The sequence below is a fragment of the Branchiostoma belcheri genome, unplaced genomic scaffold (assembly GCF_001625305.1).
Source record: "Branchiostoma belcheri isolate BF01 breed outbred unplaced genomic scaffold, Haploidv18h27 scaffold31, whole genome shotgun sequence".
NCBI classification, from domain to species: domain Eukaryota; kingdom Metazoa; phylum Chordata; class Leptocardii; order Amphioxiformes; family Branchiostomatidae; genus Branchiostoma; species Branchiostoma belcheri.
The window spans coordinates 634173-651131 of NW_017803921.1; the positions used below are offsets into that span (position 1 = coordinate 634173).

At 44.7% G+C, this 16959-nt stretch overlaps 3 protein-coding genes across 3 annotated transcripts; all 3 read right to left on the bottom strand.

Moving 5' to 3' along the window:
• Positions 1-1397: 1397 nt before the first annotated feature.
• LOC109474432 (neurogenic locus notch homolog protein 1-like) lies at positions 1398-5675 on the bottom strand. The gene is made up of 9 exons (XM_019774727.1): positions 5521-5675; positions 4774-4887; positions 4252-4391; positions 3712-3841; positions 3089-3328; positions 2683-2802; positions 2331-2450; positions 1821-1904; positions 1398-1507 (listed from the first exon to the last, which is right to left on the bottom strand). The coding sequence occupies exons 1-9, from the start codon at positions 5585-5587 to the stop codon at positions 1398-1400; spliced, it is 1125 nt and encodes a 374-aa protein (XP_019630286.1). The 5' UTR covers positions 5588-5675.
• Positions 5676-7208: 1533 nt separating this feature from the next.
• LOC109474433 (clumping factor A-like) lies at positions 7209-9593 on the bottom strand. Its single transcript, XM_019774728.1, has 2 exons — positions 8150-9593; positions 7209-8020 (listed from the first exon to the last, which is right to left on the bottom strand). The coding sequence occupies exons 1-2, from the start codon at positions 9591-9593 to the stop codon at positions 7209-7211; spliced, it is 2256 nt and encodes a 751-aa protein (XP_019630287.1).
• Positions 9594-11760: 2167 nt separating this feature from the next.
• Positions 11761-16079, bottom strand: LOC109474434 (dentin sialophosphoprotein-like). The gene is made up of 4 exons (XM_019774729.1): positions 15035-16079; positions 13602-14943; positions 13355-13433; positions 11761-13270 (listed from the first exon to the last, which is right to left on the bottom strand). The coding sequence occupies exons 1-4, from the start codon at positions 16077-16079 to the stop codon at positions 11897-11899; spliced, it is 3840 nt and encodes a 1279-aa protein (XP_019630288.1). The 3' UTR covers positions 11761-11896.
• Between the last annotated feature and the right edge of the window lie 880 nt (positions 16080-16959).

Consider the following 16959-nt stretch of genomic DNA (forward strand, 5'->3'; position numbering starts at 1 on the left):
TGCTTGTGTCAATAATGGGAAAAATAATTTTAGGATCGCCAAAAAAAGTGGCCACAATGTCAAGGTGGTCCTTGTCCAGGGGTGGTCATGCTAATTATGTGGCTAAAATTTAGATGACAATTCTCTTGTGAACTGAGACATTTGCCAAAATTGATGATAGAAGTCCCCTAAATTACCATGTGACATTAAAAAGCAATGGCTGCTACAAGTAAAATAAAATTGACACCTAAATTTTATAAAGATCTAAGTATCAGTTAAGATGATTAAAGGCTAGTAAATATCATGATGACGGTTCATTGCAAGGCCTTACAAGCTGTTCTTGCACGTATAGTAGAAATGAAACAGTAAACCAAAAATGTTTGACTGCAAATCAATATAATTTTTTTGCTGTTTGGATAAAGTTTGACACATAAAATTTATGCTAAGCTTATTAGGCAGTAGGTAGTGATGTTTTTGTCATGTCTTGCTTGGCCCTTGTTATACAATTAGCATTTGTTTGCTTGCTAAATCATTATTGGACAGCGTAAAAGTTGTTAAGGTAAGTGTCCCACAAATGGGTGTGTTGTACAGTATCGCTATTTCTTGATTTTGTATGCTGCTAGTCTAAGATTAAGATATGCAAAAGAGAAGTATATAAGAATGATTTGTACAAAGTTGTAATGCACGTACTGTTTGATATTGCTTTGGTTATTTTTGCAGTCTTACAAGAAGATTCTTGGTGTAGTATTTGTAATGTGAAACAACTTCTAAAGTTGCTTGGTGGTTTTGCTATGGGGAAGTCATCCTTTTTTTCTGTATTCTATTTGTTATTACACTAAATTCGTAAAATAAGACTTTTGAGGTTCTTTTCACAACTGTTATTTCAATGTGAGATCTCTTTCTATCTGGCTGTATAGTCATGTGTAGATGCTGGTCCAGGAACATCTGAAGATATTTTCAGATCATCAAAGTAAATACTAAATGAGATTTATATCAATGACTTGTAAAGGAAATATGGTGATTATATCCATGTATCTGGGAATGTAAAATCTTGGGTGCCAAAAAAGGTGATATTTCAAAATATACCAACTTGGTCATTATTGTCATCAAATGCTCACTTAGTGTACGGTTGTTATTTTTTATATTCTTTTCATGCATTCCAGTATGTGTGTGTGTGCACCAAGGACTGTGCTGTTTGTTGGCCTGTTTGTGTGTGTATCTCTCTCTCTCCTCCCTCTCTCTCTCTCTCTAGATCTCTCTCTCTCTCTTTCTCTCTCTGTGATAATATTATACTTACAGATATTGAAGTGCCCACAACTTCTTGTTCTATCCTAACCTTAGCTTCTAGACTTTTGAATGCAAAATTACAGAACATCCTTGAATGGCTATGCCCAGGCCTTTGTCCGTGGATACACGCCCTAGGGCACGCAGGAGTAGCCTCCAGGTCCGTCCTCCTTACAGGCCAGTCCTACTGGACAGGACTGGACAGTACAGCTGTGCAAACTCTGCTCTGACAGCCGGACATGAGCTGTAGTATACGGAGAAATGTAATGATAACAACACCATGAAGATACAGATTCTGTAAAGAATATGGAACTATACCACAAATGGGCCAACTTGAACATCTTTAAATTAGTCTAGTCAGGAGTTGAAAATTCGTTTTCAACAAATATTTTTCAAAGCACACACATAGATATTGTCTTGATAGGTATAGCCTTTCAAAGCATTTCAGCAATAGCGTTAGTAACAAGTCAGTGATGGCTTGAGTAATCGCTCTACTGATTGCTAACTTTATGCATATACATGTAGAAATGCAACGTTGCGTTTATTACATGCAGTACCTTTCGGTATACACATCAAAGACCCGCCAGTGTCCACACAGTTCCAGTCGAACGGACACGGGTTCGGGTTGCAAAGGTCCAGATCTGAAAGAAAACCATACCGCGTTGATATGCGTCCTCTAGGTAGTAATGCAGTGTGACAGTTCGCGTATTTAGCCAAGTGATTGAACCTTACGATATCGCAAATATTGAGTTGAATATTCAAGTTTTTAAACTATTGCACCCGTTCGATGCACGGCACAAGCGACATTAAACAATCCTGCACAGTATGCGCATCGTATGAAGTATGCATAAGTGAAGGCGTTCAGCACCAAGGACAGGCACAACATGAACGCGTTATACCGCAGCGAAACTATGCCCCAGCAGCGCAAAAAAAGTCAAGGGTCTATGACCTGAATAAGAAATGGAATTATTGATAAATATTGTGTTCAAAATGCCAGCAGGACAAGGGCTCAGAGACCAATCGGCTACTTCTTTTTATTATATGTATGTAACCTAAGCTGTACATACGCGTTTCGCAGCGGTGCCCGGTGTAGCCGGGTTGACAGGTGCAGGTCTTGTGTGCGTCATCAAAACATGAGGTGCAGGTCCCGCCGTTCTGACACACGTCACGCTGACACATCACTATGTCTGGACAACACGTTCGGATAAATAAAGAGATGTTTACCTTGAAGGAAAACACATTTTTGTTTTGCTCTGTTTCTTCTTCCTCACACACACTCACACACACACACAGAGAGAGAGAGAATGTACACGTTTTCAAAAGTAACACGGCTCCTGTAAAGTATATAAGTCATAAAAATATTATATTTATAGAGTTGTGAAAACTAAAATCTAGAAGCTTGATCTAACTAAAGCTTACCACTTTGACAGACGAATCCGTGTTTCTCTGAGCAGACAGCCACGTTCAACTTGAAGTCGGCGCTACTGTCCATGAACACGCAAAATATGGGAGGCTGTCCGGAGGCCCATAGCTCGTGGCCTGGGGGGAAAATACGACCGTAAACAAGTAGCAATAAATCGAAGATTTCATACCACAGTGAAGTAATTAGAGTTGATGTGAATTTCTAGTTTTATTCGTGATTTTCAATTTCCGAATTTGAGTTAAACTTGAGTCAAATTTGTAGACAACCTCGCCAAACAGCAGCCAACAACAGTCATTTCTCCTGACTTACTCTTAACCATGGTAAAGGGCAGTTCAAGTGGTAGTGTTTGGGAGTCTATATTCGGCAAATTGTAACAGGGGCTTGAGAAATAAGAGAAGTTACCTATCCCAGCAGACAGACCAGTGTAGGAGCAGTGGACGGCGGGTGACGTACTCCCGGCCCAGTGACTCGCGTTACTGTGTGTTCGGATGAGTTCAGCCACAAAACTCTGTGTCCCTGCATCCCCGATCAGCGCCAGACTGCCTCCCATAGCGGCACATTCCTGCGTAGAGCTCTCGTAGTCTCTGGTGACGTCTGACAGCTTGTAGCATAGCGAGTTGTGGACAGGTGGCGAGGGCACGTCTTCCAAAACATATCGTGATAAATTTTGCAACGATCATTTGTACAGATACAATATTTGGTAACTTCAACAAAACGTAAAAATACTAGGTAGTATAAGGTGAATTGGTATTAGATTCTTATACATTGTACATCATTTGGTGGACTTTATAATGCCTAGACAGTGTGTAATATACGGTCATCGAAATACAGTTATACGAATGTAGAATACCTGTTACTGGAGAAGTAGTCATCATTGGAGTCGTACTGACAACTGTGGGGCCAGCTCCGTTTTCTGTTAAGAACATTCATATATTAAATCCATTAATGCATATTTTGTAAAAACAAAAAACAACGAACACACTGAAACCAAAACCTCCGTACACGAAGGTATAAAAACTTCATACCAGCACAGTAGCCCAGGTTACAGGTAGGGGTATGTATCAGGTAGTACACGTAGAACCCGTCGGGACAGGCCGCCACTTGTATGTCCCACCTCCAGGCGCAGTGGTAGTTAGAGTCCCGGTAGGCGCACGCCTAGGGATCACATACAAAGACCGCATCTCAAATTAAATTTATTGACACAACAAAAGTAGAGCGACTTTCGTAAGGTCTTTGACTACCTGTAGACATACACAGATACGTGGGTACAATAAAATTAACCTACGTACAAGACAATAGATAAATCAACTTATACTCCTTGTTCTAAGGTCTAAACATTTTTTTATATATTTAACTATTTGTAAACAGTAAGGGTTACTAGTAGTACCTTCTAGAATGAAATTGAATTTATTTATAGCATGAAATCTAACAAATTCCGTTGAGTAATCAGAAAGAAGGTTGAACAGCTTTTAATTGTGCGTTTATCATCATATAGTGAACAATCCATAATAAAATATTGTTCGTCTTCAATCTCATTATATTAAGACAGAATAGAGAGGCAGCACCTGACGCGTGACCACCCCGTCAGCGACAGTTGGGTGTTGCCCGTTCATCCACACCGGTGCGAAGGTGCCGCAGAGGTGGGTGGCACCCGGCGCGACCGTCGGCATCTGGGTCCCCGCCGGCCCGGTGAAGCGGTACCAACCTTCGGTATAAACAGATGTAAATGTCTGATACAATGTAATGTAGCCAGCTGCCGCCGCGCCGCGTGCCTGCGAAGCTGGTGTGTTACGCCGAAGGGCGGTTATACCGGCTATACTGCAGACTGATTTCGGAAATTTCAGATTTCCTTGAAGCACCTTGGGTTTTCGTGACCTTCAAGTGGACCCAATTTCCTGTATTCTCCTATCATTATGCCTGTCAATGTTTCCTCACCCATGTGCTGTCATCCTACCCTAAAGTTCACCCATTTCAATTCATGACCTTTTGACCTCCCGTCATACTTCCTGTCAATCTTTCCACACCCACATGCGGACAAACAAACACACAAACCCACAACTCAGCCACCCAAAACAATACTTCCTCACCTTCGGTTAGTCCAGTGGAATCCTCATAGCCGGGCTTGTCACAGTGACGATCGTTTGTAATGAGAGTCAAGCTTCGCCAGGGGTCATCCAAGACCGAGTACAGGTCACAAGGTGCTGCATAGAACAGGAAATCAGGTATTACACCATTTCCCGAATTAATAAATGGTTTATTGGTCAATCATTACCCGTGCAATCGCAGCCTTTTATAGCGCTGAGTTGATGCAAGTTTTACAATCACATAATACACATGATGCATGTAACATATTTGCTCCACACACACTTTTGTGGAACTGTCGCAAGTGTCTGTGCGGCTGCCATTCGGCGCCACCAAGTGACCTCAATACGACTTTCCCCAACCTGAGGAATTTCGTGTTAAGCGCCTTTCCCAAGGGCACAACGTCGGGTCGCTTTCATAGTCGAACGCTCTACCACTCAGTTCACTCTTTTGATGGCATCCATGCAGAATATGGCTTTCCCGACTTTAATTTTCAGTCATACTCGGCTGTTGTAAACAGCAAACAGCGCCTAGCATATGTATAAAGAATAGTCTGTACTCTAAAGATCTTTGCTAACTGAAAATTTGTAAAAAAAAAATAATAATAATAATAGCGAGAATAGGTGGAATATTTTATCAAAGGTCTTGGTCGTCTTTGCAGAACAGATTTGTTCGTGGGTTACAAATTACAATATTCTACATCCGGGTAACTCCTCTGAGCAATATCTACTACATATTAAAAATAAACTTACCTGCATTGGCTCCAGTGACCATTATTATAGCCAGGACACATAAAGTCACATTGCTGATAGCGGCCATTGTAGAAGAAGACTGGAAAATAGGACTGGGGTAAAAAGGAGAAAATTCAGAATCCACGATCTACCCCGTCGTATTTAAGTATGAGGGGACTTTGCTCCAACACGTCCAATATAATGGGAGTTGTTTTAGACACGGAGTGACTGAGTGTAAGTTTAAGTTAGTGCCTGGTCATACACATATAAGTGCACTCCTGTGGAAAAGTTAGAATTGTCGTGCATGTACCTTACAACATTCAGCTGTACTGTACGTTGCCAAAAGGCTGACTTAGATCTTTCCAGACGCCTGGTTCTGTCAAAGCCTGCTCACAAATCCTATTGTAGGACGACAGACGGCCTACGAGCGGGCCCTACATGTATGCATTAGGATTTTGGTAATGCAAAGTTTACCAAAACTCCTTTTAACAACTGCAAACATTCCAGCATGTGGACGCACATGTTGAGGTATCTAGAATGGAAACATTGCTGAAGTAGGAACAGTGGATTTAGAACTCAGCTGTAAGCATATGTTGGTCACCAAAGCCGACGTAGTCACTCCAGGACCTTATTTGCAACAAAATCTATGAGAAATGCCCTTTGTATGTGAGACTGACGTTGGGTAGAGAATATGTTCAACCGATATTGTTCTTGAGTATATTATTTGCATAATCAATGAGAATATTCAGTCGTAAATTTTAACATCATCTGGTAAAGGTATGAGATCACAGAACTCTAGTACCTATCTAATGTTAAAGCAGAAAAAAATGAAGTTCTTGTTGATCACATTCCTATCCTGTCTTTGATCAGATCTTGCCTCCAATTTAAAAGTCATTAAACTACCTTGGCTGAAAGTTGCTCTTGTTTAAATCTTGCCTGCGTTTTCTAGTCCAATGGCCACCCGGAAATCAGTATTCAAACATTGCTTTATTCATAATCACAATAACAACTTTACAACTAGTCTCAGCGAACTGCATTGTGATTTTGTAAAATATTCACCTCTGACTCTCAATTGCCCTTTATACTCATATATTGTACATTGTTAAACATTAACAGCTATATTCAAGAACCCTCAAAAAATCACCATAGGTACGTTTACATCAAAATTTAGAAAAACAAAGTTTGACTCTACAAAGAAGTCAGTATACTCTTGTACTCTGACAGCTCCACAGCTTTAATATTCATCACACGTAACGTTTTAAATTAGTCTGCCACTCAGAATGTTGTTACGGTGTTCAAAGCAAGTCGTGACGCAGATCCGACATTTCTCACATGGCTGGTGTGTAGTAGGCATCCTTCCATCTCAAATGGCTGATACAGAATGTTAATAAACCGGCTGTTTTTGTGCAAATTTGTAACAGCCCTCACCTTTACATGCTTTGAGATTATTACACAGACATTATGTTGTAAGTCCTGGTCAGATAAGTCACCTGAGCACACATGTATCTGGCACTGTTGTGCACTTGTTACAACACTTGTTGGTAGTACTGCTAAATCTTTTCATTTAGAGTGTCTCAGAAATGTCACATAAAGGTGAAATGTCGTCTGTGTTGAACAAATCAGTGTCTAATTCTGACACGTGTTCGTTTAGACGTTCTGTCTCTTCAGCGTTGTCCATGCCAGGATTCGTCATACATATGTGGTCAGCGTTACATTCTGCGTTGTACCAAGCTGTGTCTACGTCTGACACATGTCCGCCCGACTTTCCCGTCTCTTTTTTGTTGTTGTTCTTCATCATTTTCCTCATCAGGAAACGTCACATAAGTGTGGTCAGAGCTGTCCTCAGAGATAGATGAAGCTGTGTCCAAGTCTGACACTTGTCCGTCCTTCTTTTCTGACTCTCTTTGCTGTTCTTCAACATTATCATCATTTTCCTCCCCAGGAAACGTGACATAGGTGTGATCACAGCCCTCCTCCGTGTTGGACGAATCTGTGTCTAAGTCTGACCGCCCGTCCGTTTTTCTTGTTTTCCCGTCGGCATATTCCTCCTCGGGAAACGTCACATAGGTGTGGTCACAGCTGTCCTCTGTGATGTCTAAATCTGACTCGCGTCCGTCCGTTTTTCTTGTTTTTTCGTCGGAATTTTCGTCCCCAGGAAACGTCACATAGTCGTTTTCTGACACATCATCGCCGCATGCAGACGTGGATGCAGCGTCCCTGTCTTCTGATGTGCCCTCACGCTGAACATCTTCTCCCGGAGAATGGTTAGGGAGCGTCATGTATTCCTGGTCTGAGTCGCTCCCGTCATCATTTCGGTTGGTGGTTTCTGACGCCGGCGATGTGACTGAATCTGGGACTGGTCTCTCGTTGTCATATTGACCGCCGTCTGACGCCACATTGTCCGAAGATGTCGCAACTTCAACGCTGCTGCGTTCCGCGGCGTTCTTGCAGTTGTCGTAGTGCCCGCTCGCTTGTGCTTGAGCGTGGACTTCTGCGAGGACGCGTAACACGTTACTCTTGACTTTGGGTCTGCTCGATGTCGCATCCTCGACGTCGCTCAGTCCCACAGCGCTAGCATTGTTGTCATTGTCATATTGTCCGCTTGCCTGCGCTTGAGCGTGGGCGTCTGCAACGACGCGTAGCACGTTACTCTCGGCTCTACGTCTGCTCCTTGTCGCTCTTCTCTTAGCTATAGCCAGGCTCTTCTTCTGGTTGTCACAAGGTCGGGCCCCGTCGGCCTTGACAAGGGAAGATGTCTTCCCTGTTTCTTTGTGAGGGACTGTCCGGTACGGATGCTTGCTCACAACGGCATCATCAGAAAACTGGCCATCGTTTTCATACTGACCTCCGTTTGCGCCGTCTGTGTCCGAAAACTGATCGTCGTTTTCGTACACGTCTTTACTTGCACCTTCTGTGTCCGAAAACTGGTCGTTGTTTTCATAATGAACTCTGTTGTCGCCGCCTGAGTCGGAAAATTGGTCGTCGTTTTCATAGCTGACTCCTGTGACTGAGTCCGTGCCAGAAAAATGGCCATTGCTTTCGTCGTTGTGTTTTTCCGCAGCATTCCTGTGTCCATTGGTGTTGTTCTGTTGACGGGCTCCTTTACACTTGGTTACACAAGCAGCTATTACGACAACGATGAGAGAACATCCCACGAAAGGTGCCAGCCCAAACAGGACAAGTTGCATCGGAGATAGTCCAGGACCAGGGTGAGTTGTGCCCTTGCCCCCCACCGGTGTCGCGGCATCCCTAGCTGTCGTTTGGGACTGAGAGGCGTACATGTACGTGTAGGTTCTTGTGCTTGTCTCGTTTGTTGTTTTCTGGCGTCCGCTTGGAAACTCAGTGCCAGCGACAGTGAGCACAGTGGACGCATTCGCGGCGTTAGCATGATTCGCCGTGACCAGGCAAGTGTACCGACCTTCCATCCCGCGACGGAGTGTGGGGATGTGCAGCACGGAGTAGCACGTTTTCTTTGTTTCACGTCTGGTGACGGGTGTTTCATTACAGTGCGATTCTCTCACGTCGGTGTAGGTTCTGGAGTACTCGCGGGTTGACGAGAGGCATTTTCCTTTTGGAGCGATCCAAGAGAACGTCAGATCTAGACCTTCCTGACAGTCTGTCTGACAGGTGAGCGAAACGTTACCTGTAACCGTCCCGTAGTCTGAGGACACAGACACCTTGTAGTCACACTTCAGATCGTCCATGGACAACCATCGGATTCTCTTGTACGGGAAAGAGCCACACGTGATGCTCCACTGCTTGTTTCTAGTCATCCATCTCTTCATATCGCGCAGCTTACAGTCACACGGGAGACCGTTTTTAGCCAAAACCAGACGTGAGACGTGCTTCAGCTCTTCGGCTGCGATGAGTGACGTTAAAGGATTCTGCATCATCGTGAGCTCTAGAGGTCCGGGTGACTGATCTGTCCCCCGCGGAATGTTGGAAAGGCAGTTGCGACTCAGGAAAAGCTTGCGTAGTCTGGCGAGTCCAACAAATGCCGCGTCATCAATGTAGTGTAGCCGGTTATCGACCAAGTTCAGGACTTGCAGTTTGGCCAGTCCCCTGAAAGTCTCGGCCTCTAGGCGCGTCATCATATTCTCGGTTATGAAGAGTTGTGACAGATTCGGTAAGGTTTGAAATGACCCTGGTTGGATGGTCACAACCTGGCTCCCGCGTATGAATAGTAGCCTCAAAGATTCGAAACGAGGAAAGTGTGTGATATTTGGGATGTTCTGATGCCGTATTTCGAATAATTTCAGACTGGGGGGCAACGATTTTGGAATGGAGTGGAAAGAATGGGCTTTAAAGCAAATGAGTTGCGTAGTATCGTCTGTAAAGTTCCCTTCGTGCGCGTACATCTTAGTCGAACAACAACACTCCAGGTTCGGGTAGGAGGCTGTGTGGCCTGCTCCGCTCCATGTAAAAAATACGACCAAACCAAGCAGACTGGAGTGCGCCATCTCAGAGTCACGCCTGTACAAGACGTCCAGGCAAAAGTATTCAGCTAAGTTCTGAGACACTCACCTACAGAGTCAAGAAAACTTGAAGAATGGACGAGGCCGGTTCTCTCGTGTCCATGTCCGTATTGTGCTGACCTTTCCTACATCCCGGTAAGCTTGGAGCCCAGAAACTCAAGCCTACCCACTTCTTGGCTTCCTTCATACTTTTTCAAGAGCACTTTTTCCACAGCCTTTCTCGGATCCAGCCAGAAATCTCCTCAAATGAAAATACCAGCCCGGACTCACACGTTGTGCGTATGCATAGTTATAACCACGACTTACGAATAACTAATACGTGTTTGCTGTTGAATTGAATATTAATACAAATACATTATAGTCGTTTGTATACCAAGGAAGTCACGTGGCAAGACGAGTCCGCCATTATTCTAAAACAAGCCTTGCACGAAAAGACATGGTCGATTTAGCCCTCTATTTTTTTCATTCAGTATATAATAAATATAGTCTGCAGTCGTCTCTTCCATGGCTTTTTTTTTATCCTGTGTTCATAAAATACTCAAATCGACCTGCTGTCACATTGGTGATGTCACAAGCAGGTGGTGTCAATAGACCGATTTACTCCTTGACCATATCATGAAATATTGCTGTAGGCAAACCTAATGCGTAACATCAATATCCGCAGCTCCTAAACATCAACAAACGAACGTACGTGTTATAATACCCATGTTTAGCTCTTGGCGCTATATCATATTGACTCCTTTTAGCGTGTTTGAATGACTAACACATGAGGCTCATAATTAGACGCAACCGTCTGGAAATTCGTTTCATGTTTTTTTTAGCCCGATTGAAAGTGACTCCGGGATAGGTGACTAGGGGTTAGTTTAGGTGTTGTGCGATAAAAACATACGAAGCTCTCTTCTGTTTGGAAACATTGCTGAAGTCTAATTCTCGGGACCTGTAGTAACAGTGAATTTACTTTTGGGTCTCAACTGTAGCGTGTTGGTCACCAAAACCAAAGTAATGACTAGTTAGTAGTAGATCTAGATATTACGTATCTAATATTGAAGCTAAAGTGATGTTCTTGTTTATAGCTAGACTATCTTATCTGTCTTAAAAGATTTTATCTCAGATTTAAAAGTAACTAAAACTAAAAGCTTGGCGGAAATTTGCGCTTAAGTCTTGTCTGCGTCTTATCTAGATCACACCTAATAAAGATAAGAAAAACAGTGTTCAAACATTGCTTTATTCATATTCACACAACAACATTACAACTAGTCGCAGCGAATTTGATTCTGATTTCATATCATTTTCACATCTGAATCCCAATTGAATTTTTACTCATATATTTTACGTTATTTAACATGAATAGATGTGTTAACAAGCTCTCAAAGATAATCCATACCGGTACATTAACATCACAGTTTAGAAATCAAAGTTTGACTCTACAAAGTCTACTCTTGTACCTCTATAACCGCACACTTGTAATATTCATCACACCTTACGTTATATAAACGTTAGAAATTAGTCTGTCACTCAGAATGTTGTTACGGTGTTCAAAGCAAGTCGTGACGCAGATCCGGCATTTCTCACATGGCTGGTGTGTAGTAGGCATCTTTTCATCTGAAATGGCTGATACAGAATGTTAATAAACCAACTCTCCAAGCAGAGGTAGATGGGGGAAGATCGTTTGCTTTTTATATATGGCCCGTCTTTTGTCGCTACCCCCACCAACTAGAGGGAGTAGCGACAAAAAAGGGCCATACGTAAAAAGCAAACGATCTTCCCCCCATCAACCTCTGCTTGGAGAGTAAATAAACCGGTTGTTTTGTGCAAATTTGTAACACCCCTCACCTTTACATGCTTTGAGATTATTCCACGGACATTATGTTGTAAGTCCTGGTCAGATAAGTCACCTGAGCATATTTGGCACGGTTTGTGCACTACCTCTGCGTTAAATAAAGCTGTGTAAGTCTGACACATGTCCTACCGTCTTCCCAGCCCAAAATGCTGTCTCTCTTTGCTGTTTCTTCGTCATTTTCCTCCCCAGATGACGTCACATAGGCGTGGCCCGAGTTGTCCTCTGTGTTGGACGAAGCAGTGTTTAAGTCCGACACGGGTTCGCCCATTTTTCCAGACGGTCTTTGCTGTTTTTCATCATTTTCCTCCCCATGTCCAGGAAACGTCACATAGAAGTGGTCAGAGCTGTCCTCCTCTGTGTTGGACGAATCAGTTTCTGAGTCAGACAAGTGTCCTTCTTCAAGTTTTGTTTCATTTTCGTCTTCCTTTGGATTTTCTGTCTCAGGAAATGTCACGTAAAAATGATCAAGAACGTCGTCTGAGTTGGTCACAACAGAGTCTAAGTCTAAGTCTGACGCTAGACCGTTTTGGTGTTCTGTCTTTCGCTTGTTTTCACCACTTTCCTCGCTAGGAAACATCACATAGGTGTGGTCAGAGCTGTCCTCTATGTTGGATAAAGCTGTGTCCAAGTCTAAAACACGTCCGTCCTTTTTTCTTGTTTTCTCGGCGGCATTTTCATCGCCAGGAAACATCACATAAGTGTGTTCAAGGCTGTTCTCTTCGTAAGGCAAAGCCGTGCCTAAGTCTTCCCTGCTTCTATGTCTGCTTTCCTCGTCAGGAAACGTCACATAGGTGTGGTCAGAGTTGTCCTCTGTGTTGGACGAATCAGTGTCTAAGTCATCAGGCACGCGTTCTTCCTTCTTATCTGCCTCTCTTTCATATTTTTCATTATTTTCCTCCAAAGGAAACATCACATAGGTGTGTTCAGAGCTGTCCTCTACGTTAGATGAAGGGGTGTCTAAGTCTGACACATGTCCTTCTTGAGCTCTTGTTTTAGTCTTCACATTTTCTGTCTCAGGAAATGTCACGTAAATGTGATCTGAAATGTCGCCTGAGTCCAAGCCTGACGCTTGGCCATTTTGACATTCTGTTTCTCGTTCATAATCATCATTTTCCTCGCTAGGAAACGTCACATAGGTGTGGTCAGAGTCGTCCCCCGAGTTGGACGAATCAGTGTCTCGCGTGTGTTCACTTTTCTTTTCCGCCTCGCTTTGCCGTTCTTCGTCATTTTCCTCCCCAGGAAAAGTTACATAGGTGTGGTCAGAGCTGTTTTCTGCGTTGGACGAGTCCGTTTCTGAGTCAGGCAAGTGTCCTTCTTGAGCCCTTGTTTCAGTCTTCTCTTCCTTCACATTTTCTGTCTCAGGAAATGTCACGTAAACGTGATCAGAAATGTCGTCTGAGTCTGACGCTTGGTCAATTTGGCGTTCAGCTACTCGCTTGTGTTCTTCATCATTTTCCTCGTTAGGAAACGTCACATAGGTGTGGTCAGAGTCGTCCACAGTGTCTATGTCTAGCATGTGTTCACCTTTGTTATCTGCCACTCTTTGCCGTTTTTCATCATTTTCCTCCCCTGGAAATGTTACATAGGTGTGTTCAGAGCTGTCCTCTGCGTTGGATAAAGCCGTGTCTAGGTGTGACACTCGCCCCTTCTTCTTTTCTGCCTCTCTTTTCTGTTTTTCATCATCTTCCTCCCCAGGAAACGTCACATAGGTGTGGTCACACTCTTGCTCTGCGTTAGATGAAGCTGTGTCTAAGTCTGTCTTGCGTCCGTCCGTTGTTCTGTCTGGTTCGCGTCCTTTCTTTTTTCTTGTTTTCCCGTCGGCATCTTCCTCCCCAGGGAACGTTATATAGTCGTTGTCTGACGACACATCATCAGCACATGCTGAGGTGGATGTCATGTTCCTGTCGTCCGCTTTTCCCTCAGATTGTGCATTTTCTCCATTCCCAGTGTCTTCTCCCGGAGAATGACTAGGGAGCGTCATGTAGTCCTGGTCTGAGTCGCTCCCGTCATTACTTCGTTTGGTGGCTTCTGACGCCGGCGTTGTGACTGAATCTGTGACTGGTCTCTCGTTGTCATATTGACCGTCGTCTGACGCCACATTGTCCGAAGATGTCGTGGCCTTACTGTTGTTGATTCCAGTGGCGTTCGTATCGTTGTCGTAGTGTCCACTTGCTTGGGCTTGAGCGTGGACTTCGGCGAGGACTCGTAACACGTTACTCTTGGCTTTTGGCCTGCTCGATGTTGCAGGCGCAGTGTGACAGAGTCCTGTGGCTTTTTTGTCGTTGTCATATTGTCCGCTTCCTTGTGCTTGAGCGTGAACGTCTGCAATGACACGTAACACGTTACTCTTGACTTTGGGTCTGCTCGAAGTCGCAGTGTGGCAGAGTCCTGTTGCTTTTTTGTCGTTGTCGTATTGTCCGCTTGCTTGTGCTTGAGCGTGGACGTCTGCAATGACACGTAACACGTTACTCTTGACTTTACGTCTGCTTCTTGTCGTTTTTCTCTTACCCAGGCTCTTCTTCTGGTGGCGAGAAGGTCGGGTCCTTTTGGCGTTTGCAATCGAAGGTGTCTTTCCTGGTTTCCTACCGTGCAACTTGAGAGGGACTGTCCGGCGCGGATGCTTGCTCGCAACATCGTCATCATCAGAAAACTGGTCGTCGTTTTCATACTGACCTCCGTGTGTGCAGTCCGTGTCCGAAAACTGGTTGTCGTTTTCGTATTCGTTTCTCTTTCCACCGTCTGTGTCCGAAAACTGGTCGTCGTTTTCATAATGAACACCGTTTTCGCCATCTGTGTCCGAAAACTGGTCGTCATTTTCGTAGCTGACTCCTCTGGCTTCTGCGTCCGTGCCTGAGATCTGGTCATCGTTGCCGTAGTATCTTCTCCTGTGTCCATTGGCGTTGTCCCGCTGACGGTCTCCTTTACACTTGCTCACACAAACAACGATCACCATCACGATAACGGAGCATCCAGCGAAAGGCGCCAGTCCAACCAGGACTAGTTGCATCGGAGAAAGTCCACGATCAGGGCGAGTTGTACCCTTGCCTACCACGGGTGTTGTGGCATCCCTCGCTGTCGTTTGGGACTGAGAGGCGTACATGTTCGCGTAGGTTCTTGTGCTTGTCTCGTCTGTTGGAAGCTCGGTGCTGGGGAAAGTGAGCACAGTGGACGCATTCGCGTCGTTAGCATGATTCGCCGTGACCAGGCAAAGTGTACCGACCTTCCATCCCGCGACGGAGTGTGGGGATGTGCAGCACGGAGTAGCACGTTTTCTTTGTTTCACGTCTGGTGACGGGTGTTTCCTTACAGTCCGATTCTCTCGCGTCGGTGTAGATTCTGGAGTACTCGCGGGTTGAAGACAGACGGTCTCCATTTGGAGCGATCCAAGAGAACGTCAGATCTAGACCTTCATGACAGTCTGTCTGACAGGTGAGCGAAACGTTACCTGTAACCGTCCCGTAGTCTGAGGACACAGACACCTTGTAGTCACACTTCAGATCGTCCAGAGACAACCATCCGAGTCTCTTGTACGGGCCAGGGTCACATGTGATGCTCCACTGCTTGTTTCTAGTCATCCATCTCTTCATATCGCGCAGCTTACAGTCGCACGGGAGACCGTTTTTAGCCAAAACCAGCCGTGAGACGTGCTTCAGCTCATCAGCTGCGATGAGTGACGTTAAAGGATTCCACGTCATGTCGAGCACAAGGGGCCAGGGGGACTGGTCTGTCCCCCGCGGAATACTGGAAAGGCAGTTGCGACTCAGAGAAAGCTTTCGTAGTCCAGTGAGCCCAGCAAATGCCGCGTCATCTATATAGTGTAGCCGGTTGTAGTTCATGTTGAGGAATTCCAGCTTGGTCAGTCCCCTGAAAGTCTCGGCCTCCAAGCGGGCGATCTTGTTCCCGGTTATGGAGAGTTGTGACAGATTCGGTAAGGTTTGAAACGATCCTGGTTGGATGGTCACAACCTGGCTCTCGCGTACGGATAGTGACTCCAAAGATTCGAGACTAGGAAAGTCCCCCTGTGTCATATTTGGGATGTTCTGATTCCATATTTCGTATCGTTTCAGACTGGGTGGCAAAGGTTTTTGAATGGAGTGGAAAGAAGCTTTGAAGCAAATGAGTATCGTAGTATCGTCCGTAAAGTTCCCTTCGTACGTGTCCATCTTTGTCGAACAACAACATTCCAGGTTCGGGTAGGAGGCTGTGTGGCCTGCTCCGCTCCATGTCAAAAATACGACCAAACCAAGCAGACTGGAGTGCGCCATCTCAGAGTCACGGCATATAAAGACGGCGAAGTTAAGTCTTCGGCTAGATCTTAAGACACTCACCTACAGAGTCAAGAAAGGGACGAGACCTCTTCTGCCATGTGCTGATACTGTCCATGTCCATATCGTACTGATCTTCCGTACATCCGGGCTAAGCAGACATGGCTTGGAGCCCAGAAAATTGGGCCTCCTCCCTGTTTAGTTTCCTCTATAGCTTGATTTTCTGGAGCACTTTTTCCACAGCGTTTCCCCAGCCAGAAATGAACTCTAATGAAAATACCAGCTCGCACTCACATGGAGTGTATTCATAACAATAATCATGACTTACGAAGAACTAGCAAGTTTTTCCTGCTAAGATGAATATTCATACCAAAGGCTCGCATTGGTGTGATTTTTATACTAAGGAAGTCAACGTAGCAAGGCGACGCCGCCATTGTAAATCAACACGTACGCATAAGACATAGTTGATATAGTCATCCGTATTTGTTTCAAGTTGTGTGTAACTGTGTTAATGTTGTTTTGACACTCCAACAAGACTGGTTTCCCTGTCCCCGAATAACACACCAACAAGACTGTTGCCCCTGTCTCTGGTGCTGAATGACACACGAACAAGCCTGGTGTCCCTGTCCTTGGTGCTGAATAACACACGAACAAGCCTGGTGTCCCTGTCCTTGGTGCTGAATAACACACTAACAAGACTGGTATCCCTGGTGCTGAATGACACACCAACAAGCCTGGTGTCCCTGTCCTTGGTGCTGAATGACACACCAACAAGCCTGGTGTCCCTGTCCTTGGTGCTGAATAACACACTAACAAGACTGGTATCCCTGGTGCTGAATGACACACCAACAAGACTGTTGTCCCTGTCCTTGGTGCTGAA

Excerpts from the sequence above, each read along its gene's own strand:
- LOC109474434 (XM_019774729.1), bottom strand. The coding sequence starts at position 16,079 with ATGGCGCACTCCAGTCTGCTTGGTTTGGTCGTATTTTTGACATGGAGC. Across the intron at positions 14,944-15,034 it reads ACTCCGTCGCGGGATGGAAG|ACGAGACAAGCACAAGAACC; the intron begins GTCGGTACACTT and ends AGCTTCCAACAG. Across the intron at positions 13,434-13,601 it reads AGAAAAAAGAAAGGACGCGA|TTTATCCAACGCAGAGGACA; the intron begins ACCAGACAGAAC and ends CCTAGACACGGC.
- LOC109474433 (XM_019774728.1), bottom strand. The coding sequence starts at position 9,593 with ATGATGACGCGCCTAGAGGCCGAGACTTTCAGGGGACTGGCCAAACTG. Across the intron at positions 8,021-8,149 it reads GAGCAGACGTAGAGCCGAGA|TCAAGAGTAACGTGTTACGC; the intron begins GTAACGTGCTAC and ends GCAGACCCAAAG.
- LOC109474432 (XM_019774727.1), bottom strand. The coding sequence starts at position 5,587 with ATGGCCGCTATCAGCAATGTGACTTTATGTGTCCTGGCTATAATAATG. Across the intron at positions 2,451-2,682 it reads CGGATTCGTCTGTCAAAGTG|ACATAGTGATGTGTCAGCGT; the intron begins GTAAGCTTTAGT and ends CGTGTTGTCCAG. Across the intron at positions 1,905-2,330 it reads CGGGCACCGCTGCGAAACGC|ATCTGGACCTTTGCAACCCG; the intron begins GTATGTACAGCT and ends GTTTTCTTTCAG.